General features: G+C 48.8%; 1 protein-coding gene across 2 annotated transcripts in view; it reads right to left on the reverse strand.

Moving 5' to 3' along the window:
* GALNT14 (polypeptide N-acetylgalactosaminyltransferase 14) overlaps positions 1–25,430 on the reverse strand; it is a 92,608-nt gene that overhangs the window by 25,135 nt on the left and 42,043 nt on the right. Inside the window, exons 1-5 of one of the 2 annotated variants that reach the window (XM_040059895.2) lie at positions 17,172–17,306; positions 15,736–15,834; positions 7,086–7,153; positions 4,537–4,602; positions 2,384–2,505 (exon numbers count right to left, since the gene is read on the reverse strand). In XM_040059895.2, the coding sequence (XP_039915829.1) occupies positions 2,384–2,505; positions 4,537–4,602; positions 7,086–7,153; positions 15,736–15,834; positions 17,172–17,287 (471 nt within the window). In that variant the 5' untranslated portion in view covers positions 17,288–17,306. Of the gene's footprint in view, positions 1–2,383; positions 2,506–4,536; positions 4,603–7,085; positions 7,154–15,735; positions 15,835–17,171; positions 17,307–25,430 lie in introns of those variants that run through there. The other variant, XM_040059894.2, reaches the window with a different exon arrangement.

A 25,430-nucleotide genomic window follows, 5' to 3' on the forward strand; every position in this document is an offset into this window, starting at 1 on the left:
GCTACTCAGTTGAAATGTATCATTAATGGCTTCAGAGATATTTGTTCCATAAGTAAAAATAAGAACCCAGGCCCACACTCTCAAGCATGCATTTACGAACATGCTGGTGGGAGACACTGACCATCACTGCTGCTCCCCGAGACCGGCACGCTCCCAGGCACAGGGCTGAGATCACCCAGACCCTCTCTCTTTCCCCCCACTCCATCACTCGCTCTTCCTGCTTGTTCCCAAATCCGTATGCTGGTTACGTGCTGCCCACGCCCACCAGCGGACATCAGCCTCGGCAGGAAAACCATCAGCTGCTGGGAAAGCGCGGGGGGAGCATGAGGGGCACCTCCACACGGGTGCACGGTGGCACACATGGGCTCTGGCACTTCCCACCATGGAAAGTGGCGGGAATAGCTGCTCTGGCTGAGAAAATAAGAGAAGCAAAGCTTGGGGTGGTTGAGCTGTGGTTGCAAAAGTGATGGGTGTGCTTAGAGGCACTCACCGCTCATTTGCTTAGAACTTAAACCACGTTAGCTCAGAACAGACTGGTCCTGGGAGCAAGAGTGAGAAAATGCTCTCCCTATGCAGCTGATCCTCATGGAGCAGCTGGACAGGGAGCCCATCTCTTGAGCACAGCCTGAAGGTGGCAGCAGTAACATTTCATACACTTCACTGATCAATACTTTAACCCTGCTGGCAAGGATGGGTCCGATGGGCCTGGAAGGAGACTGAGGACTCCGCCCTCATCCCGCATCCTCTGTGAGCAGATAAAAAGCAGGCAAGCAGGACTCCTCTGGCTCTGCAGGTTCCTCAACACTCTTTGTAGTACAGCCCCCCTGCTGCCTGACGCCGCAGGATACTGGGCAAGGTCAGGGCAGCATGAGCAGCGCTGCAAGCTTACAGACTGCCTTACTTCCAGCTGGGGAAAGATTCAATCCAGAAGAGTTCACAGAGGTGATGTGCGTGTCTGATGCTGCATTCAGACCACAAGGCATGGAAACTCCTTTGGTGATGCTGCACACGGCATTCACGCTCACCTACTCTACAGGTGTCAGACATGGGGCGCCTTCCTGGAGCTGGGTGGGAAAGCAGATCTGCCAGCCCCCTTCCTGCTGCCTTCGCTGCCCTTCTCCTGACAAATCGCATCAAAAGCCCTGCTTGGGAAAGAGGCAATTGCTCTGGATACTCCTCACTGAGGCACAAGCAGGGCATTGGCAAAAAGCAAGGAATGCCTGCCTTTAAAAAGCCCAGAGAACAAGTGATGCTGTAAAGTCTGGTAGTGAATCCCACCCTGGACAGGCCAGCTAGGAGGCTCCAGTGGGATATCAGAGCATGTGTTCTCATAACTCTATCGGAGCCACGATCGATGATATGAAAAGACCATTTTCATTACATTACCATCCATCAGCAGCTCTGTGGCCCAGCCTGCAAACTGAGGCTGGGACCTCTCCAGTGCTGGCCGTGCTCCGAGTGCCAGCAGCACGCACTGCCCTCGCCCACGTGGAGGGACCTGGTCTGGTGCCTTGCCTCCCTTCTCCCAGGAGATGCACAGCCCAGCCATCACAGCTATCACATCTGCAGGCGTGAAAAGCACGATGCCTTAGCTGAGGGGCACTGTGAACAGCCAGGCAGGTTTTTCCATGACCCACACCTCAGCCTGCCCTTATGTCAATACAACTCAGCAGTTATAAAATTGCTGAGTAATTAACACTAGCCATCAGGAGCTAGAGGTGTAGCAAGGGTGAAAGAGCGAGGCACAGTGAAGGGAAAAGTTGGAGCGCCCACACTGGAGCTGAAGGCTTCAATCCCTGCACTCTGCTGCCAGCAGGTCACGGGCACAGAGCTCCCCTGACTCGAGTGACAAGGCGCCAGCGGCTTCCGTGTGCACGGCTGGCAAGAGAGTCGCCGCCAGAGAAAGGCAAATGTCATTGTCTGCTCCGAAATCAGCAGAATTTAAATCCTATTAAATCAATTTATTAGCGCTTAATTTGCATGAAATTAAATTCGGCCCCTATTCAAGGAGCCGTCACTCCCTTAAATCATCATCACTGAGCCTTTTACATGAGCCTAATTAAAATCTCTGCTGGAGCACTGCCCACGTATTCCCCTATCACTACTCAACCTGTGCTTGCCACTTAAGAGTCCCACTGCCCCGCGAGACACCTTGTCCCACCCACCCACATATTTCCCCAGTCACAGACACCCCACCTGCCTGCTGGGTGGAGGAAGACCAGAGAAGGCCACTTTGTACCCCAAAAGGCCTCTTTGTACCCCTTGCTTGGATGCTTGCATGCAGCTGGTTATGGCTGGATGGTCACACCCACTGAGAGGAAGAGGAGGGGGACCTGGGGGATGCATCCGCTGAGGGTGCCTCGGGTCCCTCAGGAGCACTCACCTCTTTGATCCTCTGCAGCAGAGGGAGCAGCCAGTCCTTATTCACCTCGCAGTGACTGTCCAGGAAGGTCAGGACACCTGCTTTTGCCACGTCTGCCCCTCGGATTCGGGACCGGATCAGACCTGTTCAGGGATGCATCACGTCAGCTGCCGCCCAGATGGCTGGGCAACATCCCCAGCCTCCTCCACTCGTGCTTCTCCTGGCTTCTAACCTGCCTAAATCCCACCCAGATAAAACATGGCCCAGGTTCATTGTGTCCTTTTCCAGTGCTGCAAGGTATGCCAAGCATTGCCCAAGATCCCCAAAGAAATAAATGGCTCCACCAAGGTTACTGATTTATGGCATTTATGCCAATATGTAGTTTGCGCAATTAGTTCTGCTGTCACCTTCTGGGACAAAACATAACTCAAAATGCTTTCATGACCCCCTCCAGGCAACGCAAATGTGAGGCAGTAGGGAATGGGACAGAGGAGTTGAGGGTGGGAACGCCTTGTGCCAGAACTAAGCTTTTCTCAGACTACTAACATTTTCCTGCTGTGACCCCTTCTGTGCCCAGTGACCCCGAGATCTCTCTCCCACCCCTGGAGCACTGCTGATCTGCAGCTCAATGGGAACAGATTTTCCACCAAGGAAAGAGGGTTGACTTTCCAAGGTGCTTGGCTTATCAGGGCCATAATGTTGAATTTGGACTCATTTGGAGATGGGAGTGGATTTCTCCATGCATTTGTGAGAAACAAAAATGAAAAAAGTGAGGTCATGGAAAATAGCTGCACACATGGATTTCACACTGGACTCTTTGGCAAGATCACTGCTCTAAAGATGCCCTGTTCCTACTTATGCAGGCTAATCATCTTTCCAACACTTCTCCTGCCTGCAGCAGATGCTCAAGGGAACCATGGCATAAGAAAGGAGATGGTTTGCTGGCAAACAAGAGGAGGCACAGGTGACTCAAGGGGAGCAGAACTTCTTTATGAAGGAGAAACAGTGGTAATACAAGGGGACATGTGGGCAGATAAAGAGAGGATTTCAGGGAGCAGCCATACATCAGGTTCAGGCAGGAGGTCACTGACTTTCATACTAGGGAAACGGGTTAAGGAACAGCCTCTGAGCAGGACAGGGAACATGTGAAGAAAGCCTGGAGCATCTAGCATTTGCCAAGTCTCCTCCTGCAATGCAGACTCATCCTTGTATCTGTCTCTGTGACTCTCAAGATCTTGTGCGTAGGTATGCTCTTCTTCGCCCACCCCTGCCCTTCCCAAATCCTGGCAGCCCCTGGGGGATACAATTTAAGTGATGTACTCAGCAAGGTAAGGTCGAATTCCCACATTGTGACTGATTTATAGAGCACCAACAACTGCAGGTTTATCATCTGCTGGGGGTGAGCACACCCATACCCCCATAACACAGGGGAGAAAGGTGAGAAGGAGGTGCAGGTCTATGGAGATCCCCCTTAATCTCCTGCCAAAGCAGGAATGTCTCTTACACCCACGGGGCCTGATGCCACCCTGTCACCAGACCTGCAGAGCTGAAACCCTCTGCAGAAAGAAACCAAAGGAGAAGAGAACCTTCTCCACTCCTCAGTCTCCTCAACCCTGACCCGGATGCACACCTTGGATTTGCAGTATCAAAAAAATTATTTGTTTTTAGTTATCCTAATACTGCAAACCAGGATTTGAAACACACATTCAGGCTATGGGGAATGGGAAGATGTCTCAAAAGGTTTCCAGCAGCAGCCCAGTAGGACATACATTCATCCTCCATATAGCCATTCTTAATCTCTCAAATATAATTAATTATTAAAAAAAAAAAAAAATCCCACAGAAGCAGCAGGAGCAGATCTTCTCTCTTTCATTAGAGCAAACATCTTTACAAATAAGACCCGGGGCTTTGTTTTGCCTGTTCTAATTTTCTGGCTAATAAGCTACAGCTGAGCCTCACTGGATATCTTAATAGTCCCATCTTTTTCAGTGAGAGAGGGGACATCCATTTCAAATCCCAGCTCTTTATCACATTTTCTTTGATCAGGGGCCCCCTTATTCCCAGAAGCCACTGACCTCCTTGTTGACCACTCCTTGGAGTTTCCCCCAGCTCCGTCACCCTCCCACCTCCCCAAACCCGTGTTTCCCAGGTGGGCTGGGGGAGGCAGCTCTTACCTTCCCGCCGTCCGTTCCGCAAGCACTTCACCTTGGGGAGCTGGCGCAGCAAGCGGCAGTCGTCAGCTTGGGAGACACAAAGGGAGGACGCGTCACCCTCTGCCCCCACAGTGGCTCTGGCAGCAGAAATGGGGGCTCCTAGGAGAGGCTGGGAGCAGGGACAGGACCCTGTCCTGGGCTGGCTGATGGCTTGTTAGGGCAATGGCCCCAATTGCTGGGTCACAGCAGCCTTACCCCGCAGCTCATGAAGCATAAATTGGGCCTGGCAGAGCAGCGGTTTTCATGAAACTAGTGTAAATTCAGCAGATTTACACTGAGAGCAGCTGAATTATGCTCTAAAATCAGCATAGAAAAGTTGTGGTTCAGGTCAGAATCTAAATTTTTGCACATTAATGCAAATGACTATTTTTGGTATCTGCAAAGCAACGCACAAGCTGTCGATGCGTGTCTGCCTGGGAGGGCAGGAGCTTCCTGTGGTGGCCTGGAGCCTTCAGCAAGGAGAAAGGGATGCTCAAAGAGAGCCCTGTGGAGCAGCTGGGGGCTCCTCACACCCTGGGCAACAGCTCCATGGCACAGAAACGCCTGACAGCCACTAACACCTGAGCAAGGGAGGTCTTGCAACCCCACATGCAGCCCTAGGATCCCTCCTCCCCCGGATTTCTCCCAGCAAAGTGGAGAATGTCAGGTGTACCCATCACAGCCCCCTCCACCTCTACACACCCACACTATGACCTCCACAAAGGGTTCATGGCTCTCACCTCTCTGCCTCCTCTTCCTCAGCACTACGAACACAGAGGTGAGTGCCCCAACCCCTGAACCCACACACTCCTCCAAGCACTTTCACCCACTCCAAAAATCTGTCAGCAAGAGATCACTGTACCCAGACCCTTAACAATTCAGGGACAGAGCTGGAACAGGGGAGCAGAAGAGGCAGGGCTTGGCTTCGGACTCCCATTGAAAATCTGCTGGGGATACTGGGAACTCACGTGCTGAAGAAGTGCATCCCAGTGAATAACAAGTCAGCAGGCAGAGAGAGGTGAGAAATGAGACACAACTGGGCATGAGATAAAAGCACTAATTGCTTGGGGTGGGTTGCAGGGAAAAAACTGACCATGTGTGCGTAGAGCATTATGCAAATGCATGTATTTTATGCAAATGCATGCGGAGCAGATGCCAGCACGCTCAGACTATCACAGCAAAGATGTCAGATAGCTGAGAAGCACAGAGTTGCAGAGGGGCTGCCCTAAGTTACGCAGGGAACAGGCACCCCTCTGGTGCCCTGGGAGGAGTTAAACCCAGCCCTGTTCCTCCTCCCTGGCTCACAGCACTTGGCGTGCTGGGACAAGGGAGCTGTGTTCCTACAAACCTGCCTCCTTCCAGGAAGGCAAGTGCTTTGCCTATTTAGCCAAAAACCTGGTATTTACTTCCTCCAGCCTCCAAAAATCCTGCTCTGCTGTTCACCAGGGCAGCTCACGTCCCTGCACCTGCTCCTCTTCCCCGTCACAGCCGTTCTGCCGGTTCCCAGACTCGCTCAGCTTGCCCGCCCCGTGTGCTGGAGCTGCTCCAGGGCTCACCATAATCACAGCAGCTCCTTCCCCTAGCTTCAGCAACTTCCCAGGGAGGTGTCCATGCCAAGAAGTGGGTCTTGTGTGAAATCTGTTCCTAATGCTCTCCAAGGCAGTGCCTATTTATAACATCCAAGAGCAAAGCCTAGATCCATTTTTTAAAAGGAACCTATCTGGCTTTGTTTTCATGTTTCCAAGTAAACAGCTTTATTTTGCAGCTCCTTGAAACATAAGTGCCACAGACCACTCAGCCAGTTTATCATCCTTTTTATGCCTGAGACAGTATTCTTGAGCACTTGGATCTTCAACTCTCCCATTGCACTAGGCAAGGCCTTTAGCTGGGGTGGTTCCCTGGGAGTCCCTGGGGTTTCAGCTACCTTCTATGGAGACCAGAGCTATTGATTTCCCTTGAGTCATGCAATTAACCGGGAGGGAACAGCAGGAGGATGTGGGCTGTTTGTGTGGTGTACAACGCTACTTATGGTGCACCTCAGAAATGGGAAACCCATGCAGGGAATCCTCTTTCCATGGGTGAAAAAGAAGGTGAAAAAAAAATCAAGAGTTGCTGACCACCTACATAAACGTATGAAGAACATGTACATAGGGTCAAGAGGGTCAGACTGCCATTGTCCCGTGGAATTCCAGTGGCGTCAACCCAGAACTGCTCCTGGCTGCAGCTGAAAGCCAGACACGGCACGGCCACGGTGTGATACAACCGTGTAAGGATTGGATTCACATCTGCTGGGCATAAAAACGATTTGCCAAGCACTTTTCTTGCATTATTTTCATGAGAAGAGGTTGGACCGCCTGGAATTTGAATTCTGAACGTGGCGATGCAAACCCAGCACAGCAGGGTTTGCTCCTCACAGCTACAGAGCTTTAAATTTCCTTCCACTCCAGCGAACTCTCCCCTGTCTCAGCGCTAATCCCAGTCCCTCGCAGGCTTTTTGGCCCTTTGCTTTTAACAGGGAAAGGGTCACTTACGGTCATCACTGAAGTCATCCACGAGTATGATTTCATGGACGAGGTGCACCGGGGTGCGGTTCAGCACGCTAAGGAATGAAGAGAGAAAATCCATGACAGTGCTTGACCAGCTTAACAACCCAGCAAATGGAGTGGAAAAACCAAGGAACTGACCTTGTGCCAAAGCACAGAAGACCAGGCTTGGATTTCCAGAAAGGATATACTAGATGAGAACCCAGAAACCAACCCCCCCCCCCCCCCCCCCCCCCCCCCCCCCCCCCCCGGTAATCTACTGTGCCTGGCTATCAACTCCCTGAAGCCTGATCTAGGAGCTAAGTGCTCTGCATTCCTGGGAAATAGCTGAGATTCACCCTTCTCACCTTTGTGAGCAAAAGCAGAGCCCCACGTAAAGCCAGGAAAAACTGGTGCTTTTTTTCCCCAAATTGCACCAAGATTCCAGACTGGGCTCGCAGCAAATCTGCCGTCACCTCTCCACCTCCTCTGAGGCTAATGACATGGTCTCCAGCAACAGCAGGGCCAACACAGAGAAAATTACCCAGCTCAAACCCATCTTTACCCAGCTCACAGCTGTGGCAGGACAACTCCTGCTTTTATCCACGAGCTGATTGTGTTTCAGAGGCTGCCGAGAGGATAAGAGCAGGGCTGGAGCCCACCTAGGTAATGAAGGAGAGAGGCTGGAGGATGTGGTTCACAGCTCCCTCCGTGTGGACAGGCACTGTGAGATGTGGCCCAAAGCTACAATTTCCCCTTAATTATGCCACCAAGGGTTATTATTGTTATTATTAAAAATTCTAGACCTGTTCTTTCCCTTTCTCTCATGGTGCAGAGGTCATGGATTGGTTGCACTGGCTCCAGCAATTTCATCTCCAAGTAAATAGCAGTGCAAAAGTCAGTCTAACACATTAGATATGGAGTTGCAGTTGCTATTACACACGCTTAAAATCATGCCCCAACAAAGGGTCAATGCTGTCTGCTTGAAGCAGAAGCCCCAGAGCATCCCCAAAGCCTCCTAAGTGCTTGAGTTGGGCTTTGATAATGCCAGTCAGGTTGTACAGGCTTTTACATTGTTTAAACTTCTTTGCCTTCATCCTGAGCATTGTTCCTTTTCCACAAAAGATTAAAATCCCCCCAAATTTCGTATCTTCAGACCTCCCACTGGCACAGGAGGGCAGTCACCCCAACTACCTAACAATCTTGCGGCCCCTGATCCCCTGCCAGATCCTTATTAACAGGGTTTCCCAGTCTCTCAAGCTCCCAAAACTCTGGCAAAAAAACACACCTGGAAGTCTGGAAAAACCACATCCCTGGCCCAGACCTCAGTAAGGAGAGCTACAAAGGGCAGAAGCCCCAGGGGACTTGGGAGTCACCCAACCAGCTGGCAAAAAATGCCCACCCCACCCAGGGGGTTGCCCTTTGCCAGGTGCCTTCTGCCTGCACTCCCAGGTGTACTCCAGGATGTACTCCCTCCCCTCCAGGTACTGGAATTTACAACCCTGCAGAGAGAAACAACTGAACTAGATTTTTTTGGAAGGCACACATTCCAAGGCAGATGCTTGACACAGAATCAGAAAATGGTTTAGGTTGGAAGGGACCTTAAAGATCATCCAGTTCCAATCCCAGTGCCACAGCGAAGGGACAACTTCCACTAGAAAAGAATGCTCAATGCCTCATCCAACATGGTCTTGAACACTTCAAGTAAATGGACATGTACAACTTTTCTGAGCAACTCAGAGAAGAAACTAATTTCTTCCATGTATAATGAATCCTTCCCCACGCTGTTTCTTCTTTTTCCTGGGCAGAAATCCTAAAAAAATGGGGGGTTTCTATAAGACCAGAGTGGGTAAGCCTAGCACCTCCCTTGTGGAGCTCCTCAAAAATCACTCCCAAGAATTACTTTCTCTGGAAAGCCAATCCCTGCCTCTTCCAGTTTCAGGATCTTGGGAAAAGCTATTATTTTCCCCCACTTCAGATGCCTTGCATGCTAAGGTTTGAAGGAAGAGAAAGCCCTAAGCAACAGTCTGGAGCTGCTGTGGCCACCCTGACACTTCGGCTTGTACCAAGCAGAATCAGACAACACCTCTCCAACACCCACAGCCTGAATGAAGTACTGGGAAAAAGTGGCTCAGCACCCCTCCTCCCACTGGGGCACACAGAACTATTTAGATATGCTGTTTCCACCTGTCAAGTGTTTTTTAATTATTGTTATTAATAGGCTTGTTATTTTTTAGAAATCCCCGTACGCCAGAGCTGAGTTCAGCAAATTACCATAGCCGAGCATCAGTAGACAGAGACAGGAGAGCAATATCACGCTCAGTGGAATATTTAACAAGTGCTGATTGCCTGGAAACCTAACTCTGTGCAACCTGCAGGAAAGAGGCAGGCTTGAAAAAAAGCCAGCAAAATAAATAAATAACCCACCCAGAGCGGGAGGGGACGAGGCAGCGGGAAACTTGGAACATTCAAGGCTTGCCTCTGCCCGGTCTCCCCTGTAGATCTGGCTGCCAGAAATGCAATGCAGGGCTTAACTCTGTGGGAAGGTGGCTGCAAAGAGGCTGATTCTGCTTTTGCTGGTACCAGCCAGAATAACTCAAGCAAAACTGTGGCATTGGGCTCTAAGCAGTACCCAGTGCCTTAGAGGATCTCCTGCCAGAGCACATCTTAACAGAAGAAAATGGATCATTTCCAAGGCCCTGGGCTGGGGAGAGGTGCAGGCTCCCACTGTTCCCAGGTTAAGCAGCTTGCTGCCAACTCTGTGCCTGGGCTTGCCACTCCATAAATCAGGGGAGATGACCCCTGAATGCCAGCAGTGGCTATCTGTGGGACTGACCAGAGCAAGGGAGAAAGGCCAACACGCGGACCCATGAGGGAAGGACGTCTCCAAGGACTCCTCAGGCTCTGTGAACTGTCACCCTTCCATGGGGTTAATGATAGAAACCACTGTGGGTGGCACAGCACACCCTCACCTGTACCATCACGGCCCCTCTCCCAATCAAATCCCCTGTGGAATTCACTCACGACACAACACTTTTCCCAAATTCGAGTGAACAACTCACCCGGGTGAGGGCAGTCCAAAGGCTGGCTCTATGGCACCTGCTTGTCCACTGCTTTCAGCACACTTTCAGCTCAGTACTGCCCCTGCAAGTCGGTGCACAGACCACAGCAAGCCCCAAAAAACGCTGCTAAGCCAAGGGTCACTTAATGCAGGCACAGAGAGACGCCCAGCAAAGCCAAATCCATGTCTCCAATGCATTTTCTGCCTGCTGCTCTATTAACCACATAATAACGCACACATGATTCTGTGAACACAGAATATAAGCATCCCTCCTGCAGCACTCCTCAGGGAGGATGGGAAAAAGAGGCATCAAATCCTCCACATTTTCAACATTACAGTTTTTGGGTTGGTTTTTTTTTTTTTTTTTTCAGATAGACCATAAAAGCACTTTTAAAAATTCAAAGCCGGGTTTTCTATTACTTGCGCCTCTGCTCAGCTTTGATTTTTTTTTTAATACCTTCCTTTATGTCTGTGGATGGCTTTTTTTTTTTTTTTCCCTTTTATATGGGTAAAATCAGAAGACAATATTATAGTGCTTTGAAGTCCCTCTGTTATTATAGATTTTTTTCCCTGAAATCAAACATAGATGGATATATACTGCAGTGATGGGCATATCTCTACAAATCAAAACAGTTTTCAAGTTCTGCTGAGCCAAAGATCACAACATTTTCTCCCTAAAACTACCAAAAGACCTGTTACCATCAAAATGAAAGCTCATGCCTCCAGTCCAGAAAGCGCTTACTCAACTTAATAAGAACAGGTTTGCTGCTGAATTATCTTGAAAAGACAATGCCCAAATTTTCTTGGTTCTGATTTATTTACCTTATGCAGATATAACCATGGAGAATTTCACAGTAAATTTTCATTGTAAGGTCCCTCTTCCATCCTCCTCCAGAATTTCCTGGAATCCTTTTCCACCTACCCAGAGGTAAGCACTGGATCCAGCAATTTCATCTCCAAACAAACACCAGTGCAAAAGTCACCCAGACCATGGGGAGATATGGAAAATGCTTGCGGGAAAGAATTTCGATCTTCCGACCAAGTCAGTGTGGGTTTGGTCATCATTTGCTTTAGAGAGGTGACTGTGGACACCCATTCTTGAGAACTCATGAACCTGTTAAATCCCTCCATGGCAACATATTAGGACTTGTTGGGAGGGAAAAAAACACCTTTGGGAGGATAATGAAGCATGAAAAGGGCCAAGGGTCACAATTATCGAAATCAGACAGACTATGAAGAGAAAATACCCACCAAAATGAACTGCTTCAACAACCCCAAATAGCTAATTATGTAGGAAGAAAGACATCACACCAAGAATAACCATAATGAGCTTTGATTACACTGCAGCTTTCGCATTTTATTCTTTCAAATACCCACCAAGCTCTTTGAAATTCAAGAGTTCTCTTATGTTAACATCAAAAGGTAAGAGCGCACAGAGGGCTGTGTACTCAGTCACCGCGAGAGATGATTAGCAAATTAAGAGAAAAAAAAAGTCCAGGGTTTAAGCAAAAAGCAGAAAAGAAAAAAAGAAATGAAAAAATAGTCGGCACAAAGTGCTAATTATACAGTTTCTGTGCAACACCTGGCTTGTTTTTGCTTCTTTAATCAGGCTCATTTCAGTTATGGCACAGACTCTATACGGTGCCTAAGCAAGGAGGCTTCGTCACCTCCCTGTCTCAGATGTGTCTGGATGCAGAAAAGGCAGTGGCACAACGGGAAGGTGAGAGGTGCTGGCTGCCCAGCACATCACTTCTCTCACCTATGAGCACTGGAAGATGAAAGGCATGATACTCACTCTGCTAATTAATGATCTAAATATTTCATGTAGTATTTACAGCACTTGCATCAGGACTCCTGCCAAAGGATGTGTTTCGGTTTGTCAGCAAGAGGTAAATTATTTAAGTTTTCTTATTCCTGCCCTTAGCTCCCCAGCTGCAAGTTTGAAGAATAAATAAATAAAAACCACTCAGCAGAGTAAACGGGACTGTCTCACCATCTGCCCAGCAGGCCATCCACATGACAGGATTAGGATTCCCTTGCTAAATCCAGGCTAGTATAGGACGGAAAGACACAAAAGAAGAAATTGTTGTTTGGGGGGGAGGGGGTGTGTTATTTTTTATTTTAAATGCCTCTGTATTACTTATTTTATCCCTTGCTCCTGTCTTCCCACCTTGCATTTACTCACACGGTCCCACCCCTTGCTCTGTTGGAGACTCTCACCATTATTTAAGCACTGAGCCCCGGAGCTTGAAATACATGAAACTGAACCACACAGGGATAAGGAACTTGTTGAAAAGTTAGTGGTTGAAACAACCCAATGATACTTTCTTCACCATCTGCACAGTAAAAAAAACCAAACAAAACATCTCCAGAGCTACTTTGCTGTTGACCATCTCCTCCTTTCTGGCCTCTTCTCCTATCTTCTGTTTCCACTTCCCATGACCCCCATTCCCTACTCCCCGGACAGTTGTACATATTCACACATAAGCACAATTGCACATGCATTTATAAATGCTGACCTCATCATTTCCAGAGACGTGGACACTTGATAAATTCACTTTTTCTTTTTTTCCCCCTGCTTTACTTCCAGCTGGCAAATGGTCAGAGAAAAGATCATGAAACTTTTAAATGAATTCATTATTCAACACAATCCACCAGCTTCTCTCAATAACTCTGGCAATGGAAAATGTCCATAAACCAAGTGTCTCATGTGCTCCCAACGTGACCTGGGTAAGTAAGGGTGCCGTGGAGGCCACGTGCTGCTGCTTCCTACCAAGAGCCTGAAACACACTGAGCCTGCAACACAGCTCAGCCTCAGCACCTGGGGAGCACTAAGGCTCTCAAGCACCCAGGAAAACCGCAGGAAGAGCAAAATCCCCCCTGCGCATCAGGTACCTGGTCACTTCTGTGAGAGCTGATTCCCTCCCCTGCTGCCCTCAGCAGCACTTCCCTTTGCCATTCCTCTGTTCACATGAGGTCCTGTAGGAAGTGCCCCTTTTGCAGGGACAGTGCCCCATCCCCCATGGCTTTGGACAAGAAATGTCCCTTTGTCCTATTTCTTGCTCCTGACAGGGCAATTAACTTGTAAACATTGATTCTGCAATGAGGCTGGAAAACCCAACCTACTGGAACCCAGGAAACCAGATTTTGCAACTCAGAATCTTCCACCAGCTACAGAGAAATCACCTGTCTCTTCCTCAGTCTGTCCACCTGTCACCAGGGTTATACCACTGTGGACATGTACTGCGGAGAGCAGGGGAGAAGAGGTGCCAAATTCACCCACCGTGATGCTCAGAGGAGTTGGCCACAGACTGGCCCAAAAGGCACAAAGCACTGTCAGGAGGACAGAGTTTGTTTTGAATGGCCAAGGAAAATGATCCATGTTGTTACAGCCACTCTGGGATGGAGTCATCTGGAAGATCTAATTAAACTGAGTATTTGGCGAGCAAGAGGGAGAAGGCCCCAGGCAGTCAGAAGGCACAGCAAATTAACCTACGGAGGCTAAAGAGGCAGATGAGCCCTCAGCTGGGTCCAAAAGGAGGCAGGGAGGTGGCAATATGTGCACAACCACATCTAGAGAGGAACAGAGCAGGAGCCACGTCACCAGCTTGCCACCAAGGATTCCTACCCCTAGGCTTGGTTGCATCAAAGCAAGCCTCTAGGCACTGCACCCAGGAGGAAACCTGTGAGCCCTGATGCCAAAAGGCCACCTCCAAACCATGGGGACCAGAAGAAAAGAGGGTCAGCTCAGGAGAGTTCAGGATCTCAGCCCAGGGACAGGCAGAGGAGATGGGACCCAAGTTGTCATCTCAGCTCCTCACCGCCTGGGCTTGCCTCTGGGGTGCAGCTCAGTGGGACTCTGGTAGTCTTGGGGGATGAACCTACATGCAAGAGAGCTCAGAAGGGTCCCCAGAGCTGGGGAAAACCTCCCCACAGATAAAACATGAGCACTGGAACTGCCAGGGCCCATAAGTGAGGAGGAGCAGTGCAAAGGGGCAAAGCTGTGGTGAAAATCACACACAACCAGGTAAGGAAGGCAGTAAAGCCAATTAATCAAGTGAAGCAAAGGAAAAAAGAGGAACAAGGGAGAAAGTCTTTCTATGCTGGAAATAAGAAACTTCAAAGGACAATCACCTAGAGGAAGAAGTAAAAATTCAATGTACCTGTACTTCTAACATTGCCATCACTGCAATGAACAGTTCTGTAATGAAGCCAGATAGAGGGTATCCAAGCCTAAGAGCTGTATCATGAGTCTAACATTTCTCATGTGACTATATCACTCATGATCACAGCTGGTAGGACAGTCAGGTGCTGAGTTATGGGGAGAAATGAGACTAAAATCCATCCCTGTACTCCAAATGTTATAAGCCCCCTATATCTCAGGGGCTAGAGGACTGCACCTTCACCTCTGTTACAAATACAGCTGGTTCTGGAGAATTGCAAACTTATGCGAGGCACTGTAAAGATGAAAGAGAAGGTCCAGGATCAAGGAGGTGGTACACAGCACCAAGCATCAGTGTCACTCAAAATCCACACGCCCCAGAGAGAGAAAGCAGTGACAGATTACTGAGTGTGAAGCAAGGAGACAGGATTGGGCATGAAACCATAAAGCAGAGCAGGAATTCAGTTTCAGGACTGTCAAATTCACTTGTGGCCCTGGATACGCTCACCTGAGGAAGGATGCTGAGAGAAAAGCTCAGCAAAGACAGGACAGTGAACAGGGCACAGCTGAAGCCTCCCCTAACCAGCAACCCCAGTCTGACCAGCACCAGCGACGCCAAGGGGTCCCTGGGGATGCCAGGGCTTAAAAGACAAGACTTGCAGCAGGGCACCGACCCTCACTAAGCACACACGAGATACAGCCGCAAAGCACTACTGGCACAGAGCACAGCACACCCAGGCTTGCCACAGAGGAGCCCACCAGCCTAGGCCTGGACACACCTCAGCAGATCTTCCCACAAGGGAACCTGCAGATTGAAGGCACACATTGGGATTAAACACAGATTTCCCAAGCCTGCAGTGAAAATGAAGCCTTCGGTCTATACCCACGACTGCAAAACACAGCCAAGAACAAACCGACAAATGAAGGAATGGCCACATGCCCAGAGCGCTCCACCGCGGCGCTGCAGGAGTACAGAAACCATCCTTGAAAATCTGGTCTGCGTGTGTGTCATTGGGCCTTCTCAATTAGCAAGCCTTTCTGGCACTCGATGGGGCACTGGAGAAGCACAAGCAGCAGCACTGGAGCAGATATCCATAGAATGATAGCTGTCCCTGGAGTGCTGGGACAAAATACGGCTGAGCACTCATACCCAGCTGGATGTGAGAGCTCTTAGCCCAGACTGTCTAATCTGCTGATGATCCCTCAGGAGTTTCCCATGCTAGACCCTGCAAAGGGAGCAGGATTCCTCACTCTCCCGAGCATCCCACTGTAAAACCTACTTCTCAGATAGCAACTTTCAGGTTAATTTCTTCCAGTCACCATTTGAGACCACAGCTGGCAGGTCTGGTCCTGTTGCTGTGGTGAGTGCAAACAGATTCTGCCTTTATTCGTGATGACCACTGACCCTCTTTCAAGAGATCCCCAGGAGCTCTTACCTCCTAATTGTCCTTAGCAGGGTGGACCTGGCCTCGTTGTGGAAGGTGATGACCACGCTGGTGGGCGGGAGGTCCTGGCTGTAGTGCAAAGTCGTACACCTGGGGAGGGAGAAAGCAGAAAAGGCCCTTCAGGTGCTGGAATTCAAAGTGAGAGCTCACTTCATCAACACAGGCAGCACAGTCCACCAGTCAATGCTCTCCAGCCCCTGTTACAAATACATAAATAAGACTTTTTCTGTGCAAATCATTTCTGAAGGAGTCCAGAAACTGCCAAGTAAGTCACCAGGGATTAAAGCAGCAAAGAACTTAGCTGTCATTAATGGGAAGGATGAGAAAGGAGGCACCCAGCTGGTAGCCCTTTTCTCTAACTAGTGCTTCCCAGCTACCACCAGTGGTTCTCTCATCCCCCTGGCTCACGGCACCAGCAGAGGTAGGAGCATCCCTGCAGCTCCAGCTCCAATCCGCCTCACTCCCAGCCTCCTGAGGATGCAATTCCCACCAGCCAGTTGCAAGGTAAGCCAAGCCCTGTTTCTAAATAGTTTCTTTATTAATTCTGCCTTAATTGCATAACCATACTACAGGGAAGATTGGGATTTAAAACTTTCCAAGCCAGTCTTCAGAAGGTGAAAACCCACAGCTGTAACCACAGCCCCTGCAGCCTCCTTCCCAGGAGGAAATGTCACAGACTCTGTAATTACTTTGACCTTCAGCTGATTAAATTTGCGGCTTTTATAGACCGACACCAATATATTCCCAGCTCAGAAAATCCAGGTATCTCTTACATCCATGCTGCCCTTTCCATCTCCCTATCAGTCCCTTAAGATGGTCTTAAGATGACACAACAGTAACTCCTCATCACAGCCATCCTGTCCCTTCCCATCCACATGCCACTTGTCTGCTCCTGTGTCACTGCCCAGGTGCTACCGCCACCATCCTCAAACGCAGCAGGAAAGAGCACTGAGCTACCACACTTCCAACTAATCATCAGATTGCTCCCACAAAGTTCTGGACCACAGTATCTGCAAGGTGAAGTAAAAACAGATGGAAAAATTAAGTTGGGGATGGAGAGGAGAAAGCACATAAGAGCAGCCAGATATTGCTGGTTTATGCTACTCAGCACAGCATGTTGCATCTCTCTTAAATGCCAAACAGAGATTATTTTTAACGAGGTTTTCCATATTTTAATTTTGAAATTGCATTTCTGATTATTTACAAAGTGAACAAGACTGCACAACAGGAGAAACAATTCCAAATATATGGGAAAAATGGCATCTGGGGTGGGACAAAATATTTGTAAGCTCACGCTAAAATTAGCTGCTACTTTCTCTCACTGTTTCACTCAAAACCCTTTCCAAATCCTGCTTGAACTCGACCAAAAGCAGGTTTCTCATTACTCCCCTGTTCTTTCAGCAGAGTCATCCGCACCAGAAATTCACCTTCGAGCCAATTCTAATTCTGGGTCCATCCCCAAAGGACGCCAAAGTCGCACAGCTATTCCATATGCAGGAGAAAGTTCAGCAACATCGCCCTGTGCGACAACACCCTCATCCATCAAAATTGCATCTCAGGGATGCTGAAAACAGAGGCTTTCTGAATTATGAAACAGCACCGGGTCATGCCCTGAGCTGCTTCTCTGGGTCACTGCAGCCCCTTGCATCATCCAGAGTCCCGCTTCAGCCCAGCCATCCCAAACTGCTGCTGCTCAGTCCTGCCACGCTGAGCTCAGCTCAGCTCCCGTCTGCTCTGCGGAGCTGCAGGGACAGACTGTGGCAACCGCTCTCCCTGTGCTATTTATACACCGCTCCCAGATGCGTGTCCTTCCACCCACTTCCAGCAGGGCTCTGTGGAGCAAACAAGGGAAGCTATTTCTGGAAAAGAACGAGCGAGAGTGGAAAATACTAAGTCATCAATACTTTACTTACGCTATTACAACAGCCAAGGAGCTGGTAAATAAAGCAGGAGCTGGGTGTGTCTGTGCCTCCCACGGCTGGGAGTGCTGGGGCTGCTGCAGGCTGCCTGAGTGAGGCTCCTCGCGAGCAGCAACTTGCTTTCAAAGCTCCAGACGTGGATGCACCAGACTGGCCCAACCAGGCAATGTGCGTGTGGGAAAAGCTAGAATGTCACACACGGGCACCTCCAGAGCTGCAACTCACCCCTGGCTTCTGTCCAGTGAGCCTGGTCACACCCCAAGGACAGGAATGATGCTGCTGCTGAGCTCCAGCCTCGCTTTGCCTCTGTGACCAGCACTACACCACAGCTGGGATTTGCCTCTCCAAAAGGGTGAGGCAGAGCTGCTGTATCTTCCAGGGCTCCTCCTCCTGGGTGCTTTATGGCCCTGACTCTCTCCTTGCCCAGGATTTTATCCCTGGGTTCTTCTTTCAGGAGCCCTCCCAAAGTTTCCTCCACTTGGTCCCTTTTTTTTTTGCCCCTACTTCCTTGCCCAGTGTAACTGCAGCTAAACATCCTGGACCCCAGAAGGCAGATTTCAGTTTAAGTTGTTGACTACAAGTGTCTTTTTTTGGCACTTACTTGGGTAATAAAAACCACAGCTTGGAAAAGCATTAAATCCGGCATGTCCAGAATTATTTTGTGTGACAATTACATCTGGGGTAATTTCAATTTAATACCTCACTGCAAGTGAAAATTGCAGCATGCAGCCCTAAAATTGCTGTAATAATGAAAATAAACCCACTAAAAGCTGCCTGTGCTACCTCAGGCTGTCACTGGATAAACGTTTTGTGCTGCTGATGGTATTTCACAGGTCACCCAACTGCCAACAAAAAAAAAAAAAATAAAACCAAAAACAACACCCACAACATTTTCATGAAACCAATGAAAGTTTGAGTTTTTCAGACGCTTTAAAAAAAAAAGGAAAAAAAGAAGTAATAGTTGCACTGCTTGTATTTGCAGTGTATTGAAACTCACTGGCTAAAGGCATTTAATATTTGATGCTTTGAAACCTTGCAGCAGGACTGGGGAGCAATCCTAGCGCAGCAGGTGCAAGCAGGAATGCTGCCAGGCTGCTCTGCAGGTTCCCAGCATCTGGGTGGGGTGAAAGAAGACAGAAGCCAGACTGACCTGCCCTAAAAACTCCAGGGAGAGCATCCAGATGGAGAACAATTCTTATTTCCTCATGCAAGAAGTCAAACTTCATTTAATGGGAAGAGTCACTTTTTGATTAAAGTTTGTTTTGTTTTGTTTTCCCATTCAAACTGGAAACAATTTCAGAATCTGAAAGTTCTGAAAGGGGTAGTCTGGCTACAAACACCTTAGGGAATCAGCCTTGGAAAATCTCAGCCTGGTTGTCTGTCATACTTCCTTCAGGTTGGACAGAGCAGCCCATCCCATCTCCATGTTCCCAATGTGCTGTTAACAGCTCAGGAATAAATTATGCAGTGCCTGTTTGAGGAGACATGGAGAAGACAGCCAGAGCCCTGCACTCACTGCACGAACTGCAAAGCTCTCCTGCAAAGTCCCAAACTTTAGACACTTCAGCATTGCCCCCAGGTCTCCAAAGTCCCTTTCTCAAGATATTTTTTCTTGAGTTTCTGCCCTTGTGCTGCTGGTGAGCAGAGTGGTATCACAGACTGGCAGCCTCTGCACACCGCTGCCCCTGCATCCTTAGAGATCCTCCTGACAGGGCAGCACATGCCCGTTCCCAGGGAATCTGAACCCATTCTACATTTAAAATGTCAAACTTCACTCACAGTGCCCCTCACCAAACTGAAGACCACCTTGCCACCACAGCTGCACAGCACAGTGGTAAAGATTACAGCGATGGACCCTCTTCCACAGCCTCTTCTGGTGCCCCCAGGCTCATCCACCAAGGGCACATCCCCTGCCCACAGCGCTGTGCTGTGTCTCTCAAAACCCACCTCTTACATTCGTTCACCCCCTCCTGTGCCTCATTAACTTCCTTCAGTGAATGATCATCCTCATCACACTCCCTTAGACTCCCCCTGCCAGGCTTCTGCTCATTCCTCTGCTCTACTTCAACAGCCATCGCTTGCCAACAACTCTGCTTTGAATTTTTAACGTTTTCCATGAAGTCCAAACTCTCCCTCAACACATCTCACCACTTCCAAAGCACTCTCTGCATACTTATTTCAAACAGCCAGCTGCATCAGGCAGGGCTACATCATCTTTCACTTCCCTCCTGGCTCCTCTCTTCTCCTTGGAAACAGAGGGGAGAGCAGTCTCGTCACCACACATCCAAAATAAGGGTATTTGGGTTTGTCTGCACTCTGCAGCCACGGGGCTCTCACACCAGCCCAGAGGACAGGGACCTGCCATCACCAACAGGATGGCTTCACACCACCCCTGATGGACAAACCATGCTGATTTCAGATGACATTCCCCAAGGTGTGAAAAACTACTCCCATGGAGAAAAATGAAAATTACCACCCTAGTAAGAGAGGAAGCCGCTGCCCACCATAGGCAAAGGAAGAGTTGTCAGTGGAGAGGAAAAGATTAGAGCCCCAGCTGTCCTGGCCAACAGAAAACACACCCAGGCTCTGCACACCTGTAGGGATGGATGGCAGGACATGCAGGCACCTTGGTGTTATCTCTCAGGACAGCCTCTCAGGGTGGCATACACAACAGTGGAAAACTATTGTACCTAAACCCTGTCTTAGAGCTGAAGAAAAATTCATAGATCATAAACACACAGAATAGTTTGGGTTGGAAGGAACCTTGGAGATCACCTAGTTCCAAGCCCCGCCTTGGGAAAGGACAGCTTGCACTAGACCATGTTCCTCTAAATCCCATCCAACACTTGAACACCTCCAGGGATGGGGCATTCCACAGCTTCTCTGGGTAACCTGTTCCGGCGGCTCATCACCCTCACAGTAAAGAATTTCTCCCCAATAACTAACCCAAGAGACTTCCATGAAAATACTCTAAAAATAGGAACCCTAGACATGGTTTGATTTAGAGCTATTAAACAATGTATGTGCCAATTCATGGCATCTAGTAAGTTCACAGAGCTTACTGCTGGACAGGACCGTGCACCACCTCACCTGACCTCTGGGCAACACAGCCTCTGGCATTTCTCCCAGCTATTTCTGCATTTCTCAGTTAGCCACGCATTAAGTCCAATGACTTGTGCCTGACTACAGAGTACCTTTCAATAAATCATTACTTCATGGCGTCCAGAGATGGAAAATTCAAGAAGTGCTGTTCACACCACAGTCAACGTACCAGTCTCACACTATAGTAAAAATGGGACACAACAATTCAGAATTTTCTTGACCAGAGCACACAGAGGGGTCAAGTGATCTTCATGGCATTCACCTTCCATCAACACCTTTCGTTCTTCTTGGCTCTCCCCAAGCCACCCCTCCAGAAATGTTGTCTCAAAACATTTTTTCACACAGCTTTGAGAGACCTTCAAAATGCTCCTTTGCCTTCCCAAGCTATGCCAGCATCTCCTGCTCCTTCTCTGAGTATATTTTTCCCCTCCTCAGTCAGGAAGAAGCTGCCAAACAGAGGGCTGACCATGGTCTGTGCATCTCCAGCACCACCACAGCACCCAGGGCCTCACCAGGGCACAGCTGTGAGCAGGGAGACAACTGCTGGCACATCCTGCACATGGGGTCAGGTCTGGCACAAAGACCTACTGAGAAAGCTCTGCGATTCCCCCTGCTCCCTAAGCTCCACCAGGATACACCACAATGCGAGCACGAACGTGGCAGCTCAGAGCACAGATGTGACTCTCACAGCACAACAGGAAAAGCAGTGTCCGCAGGAATTGCCACCAGCTAGAGACCCTCTTGTGCCTAACCTGGCCCTGCAGGTCCATCTCGGGCTGGCCATGGCTGTGGGCAGGCTGGTGCTACTGAAACACCAGAGCAAAGGCCACCAGCAAAGAGAGGCTGCAAACACAGCTGGAAGGCTCAACAGCCCGGAAAGCAGCCGTGCCAGAAGGAAAGAAGAAGGGACGCGGAGTCAGATGTCAGCTGGCAGCGCCACGTGATTGCAGGGAACGCCGGCTCAAGTTTGGCTTGCCAAAGTGAAAAAATACCCTTGAGAAAGGTCAGTAGGATTTCTCTGCGCTGGACTGGCATGTGCCTCAGGTCTGCACTCCCAAAAAGGGGCTGAAAAATCCCTAGGGTGGCATGCAACAGATGCTGCTGGGGCTGGGAGGAACAGTGGTGATGCAAAGAGAGGAATCCCTGGTTGAGCAGATGACTTCAGGGTGTACAAGGGCTTCGGCAAGGGTAAGGAGGCACATCTGCAACAAATACTCACTGGCAGTTAGCACCAGAGCTAACAAGGAATTCTTCAGCAGGCTTGAACTAGATGTAATTTGATAAAACTGTAAAGAAGGCCGTCAGGAAAAATCTGCTGGGGCATTGAACCAGTTCTGGCCGTAGATTAGATGTCCAGAGGAACCCGTCCAAGTCTGCACCTTCTCCAGAAAAATCCTAGAAAATGCACAAAGGGCTAGAGTCCTGCAAATTGGTGCTAGTTAACCACTGGCTGACCTGAGATCAGTCTCCTCGGGTTGACCAAGAAGGACATTTTCCTACACAGCTTCTGGAACTTCAAGCAGTGCTGGATTTGGCTAGCATGCAATTAATATTTCCTCTAACTCACTGCCTCTTTCAGTTTCTTTCTTTCTTTTCCCTGCTAGATAGATATCTAAAAAATTAATCAAATGACTAAATTTGAAGAAAAAGGGAAATGCAAGAAGGCAAAAATAACTTTCTGTGCACATGACGTGCTGCTGCCTGTGAACCTCAAAACTGATGAGAAGATGCATTTATAATTCATTTAAAATTTGCTGTATTTTTGTCTTCAGAAAAGGGGATGGAAAAAAAAGAGAATTTACTAAGAAGGAAGGGAAGAATAGCATGGCTGCCTTTAAAAACAAGTTAAACCAGATTGTGTGTCTTGATTTTCAAAGCAGCTCATGAATAATTCAGACTTCTAGGGTCCTCCACACAGACTCAGGGTCTGTCTTGCTTCTTGACTCCCTCCACCCTTCCTTCCTCAGAACTGAGGAAAAAAGAAAAATGGAGCCAACAAAAGTGAAAAGAAGAAAACAAAACCAGTATAATTCAGTGAAATTTTAAACTGATGGCAGTTTTACTGGAATACCAGAGTTGATGGCAAAGGTGGAAGTAAAAGCAAAATCTGGTACCTTGTACCTTCATGGAAAACCACCAATCCATTATTAAAGATCTTTAGAAGCCAGGAAAACCTGAAATTACATTTCAGAAGGCTGGAACCCTGGATGTAAAGATTCTTTAGGGAGGATGCTTTCTGACGAGAGCTTCCCGGCACCGCGTGGCAAATCAAAGCAGAGGAAGTCCCCATCCTTGCAACACCTCCGTAGTCACTGCTGGGGAAGCAAAATGCAGCCCCACGCTGTGACAGCTCAAACATGAAGGGATCTGCAGTGCTCACAGCAGAAATCCACCCAAATGGCCCCAAAACAAAATGCCCTTTTGCTGCAGCCGATGGAGTAGGTGCTAGCTAGCAGAAAAAAACAAGAGTTTGATGGAGGAAACTGTCTCATGGCATTAATTATCAACAGGAGCGAGTCTCAGAGAATTAGTTCCATTATTTACTAATACTTGACTTTGATTTCAGCCTACATAAACATATTAGGTCAATAGAAATAGCGAGACAAGCACGAGAGTTAAACAAACAACTTCATTCTGTCAGAATTACTTGGAGCAAGTTATCAAAGTAATCGATGGCACATAATAACTAAAAGACAAGTGGTCAATACCTTACAGCAGTCAAAGGCAGAGGATGGTTCTAGCAGAGGGTGATCAATGGCACCAAGGGAATGCTGAAACACTTGGTGATGAAGGGATGGCCACCACAAAATCATCACTGGGCCCTGGTGTGGATCAGGTGGGTGCACCCTCTGAAGGGCACTGAGACTGAGACAGGCAAGGTTTTCTCTTCCCTATAAAAGCCCCAGGATCCTTTCAGTCCATTGCAGGGAAGGAGACACCTGGAGTTGAAAGAGGAAATCCTGTGTCCCTACGGACTGACTGATGTGGGCACAACCACCCCGAGGGCCATGGCTGAGTCTGCAGTCAATCCTGGTCTGTCAGAGACCCCCATCCCTCCCTCCACTGGGAAGAAGCCTCTCCCTGGCGCAGTGACTGTCTCCCACCAGTGGTTCCTGCACCCGCCAACGCACGCTGCAGCATCACTTCCACTCCAGCACATCGTTTGTTCCTCAGGAGCCCAATGTGCACTTTTCATCTGATACACAAAATCACTTGCTTTTAAATACAGCTTGTCATTTTTAGATGACTAAGGTGTCAAAAACATTTGAGATCTAAATGAAATTTTTCCCTTTTCAGGATGAGAAAAACAGATCTCTTTGGCTTTAAGTTTTCCTGTCTTTTTACTTTTAGATTCACCAACAGCTTTGCTTTTGGCTTATCCTGAAATTGTTATCTCCTGGCTTTTCTTTCTCCTAAATAACCAAAGAACTGAAACACCATCATTCACCCAGCTCTACTGAGCCCTATCTACCGACGCAGCCCCCAAACACAAGCTCCAGAGATGTGGCACTGACAGCACAGACACAGCCCAGGTGTAGGGAGAGAGATGGATCGTGGATCCCACCACCCACTCTGTCTCTGTTTCCAGCTTCAGGCTCTTGAACAAAAGCAGCAGTGGCCCATACCCAGGCACTGCTCACCTTGAAATGGAGCAGTTTGTCCTCAGGGCACAGTGACTGGCAGGTCACTGTCTTTCATTAAATTCCCAGCTCTCACTCCTCTGTGTCCCCCATCGTGACAGGGACATGCAGAAAGATCACTGCTCCACAGACAGGTATCTGGGGAATGAGCTTTTATCTCTGGGTGAATGTGTCACAAAAGTGGAGCTAATTAACTGGGGCTCTGTTTTTGAAAAAGGTTAATATTTTATCACATGTCTTCTGTCTTGAGGAATAATTAGCCCTGGCAGTAGTAGCTCTGCCATTTCCCAAGGGACTGAGCAAGAAACTGGAGGCTGGAGAGAGACATAAGGAATTGATGGATAGACAGCGGCTCAACTCTGGGCTAACAGTGCATCTCACCAGCAGTTACCCCACAACACAAACCAACCTGCCACAGAGTATTAACAGAGGCAAACCCCTCTCTTCAAAGGCTGTACACATTCCTCTTGTCCATTCCATGCTTCTGGTGCAGGGATTTTTTAAACCAAGGCACTGTGACTCAACCAAGAGCACTGACACTGGAGCACACCAGTCCCAATCCCTTCTCCCCAGGCACTCTCCTCCCTTACTGCTCCAGGGCCCCAGTCTGCACAACAGAAGGGAAATCCCACGGGCTCTCCTAATTCCTCCATCCCAAAACCAAACCTGTTCTCATGGGGGAACCAACAACTGAAGCAAATTCCCATAGGGACTGCGCAGAAGAAGGTTCCCCCAGTGCTTGCACAGAAGTCCTCAGTAGAGTGCGCAGCATCTCTCCACAGGGCTGGGATGCAAGCAGGGAAAATGGAGGGACAGGAAAAGGACGAGGGAAGGGTCATTTCAGATCGACCCAGAACCATTTTGTGCATGCACTTTTCTTGGCAAAATGCAGTGGACGGGTGAGTGGGGAGTTTCCAAAATGAAATCAAAACTGTCTCATAGGGAAACAAAGCCAAAAATGACTTAGGGGAAAGAAATACATCACTTGGGGGGAGGGGGGAGGGGAAAGTTATCAGCTTTTTTT

Source organism: Hirundo rustica, chromosome 3 (assembly GCF_015227805.2).
Source record: "Hirundo rustica isolate bHirRus1 chromosome 3, bHirRus1.pri.v3, whole genome shotgun sequence".
Taxonomy (NCBI): domain Eukaryota; kingdom Metazoa; phylum Chordata; class Aves; order Passeriformes; family Hirundinidae; genus Hirundo; species Hirundo rustica.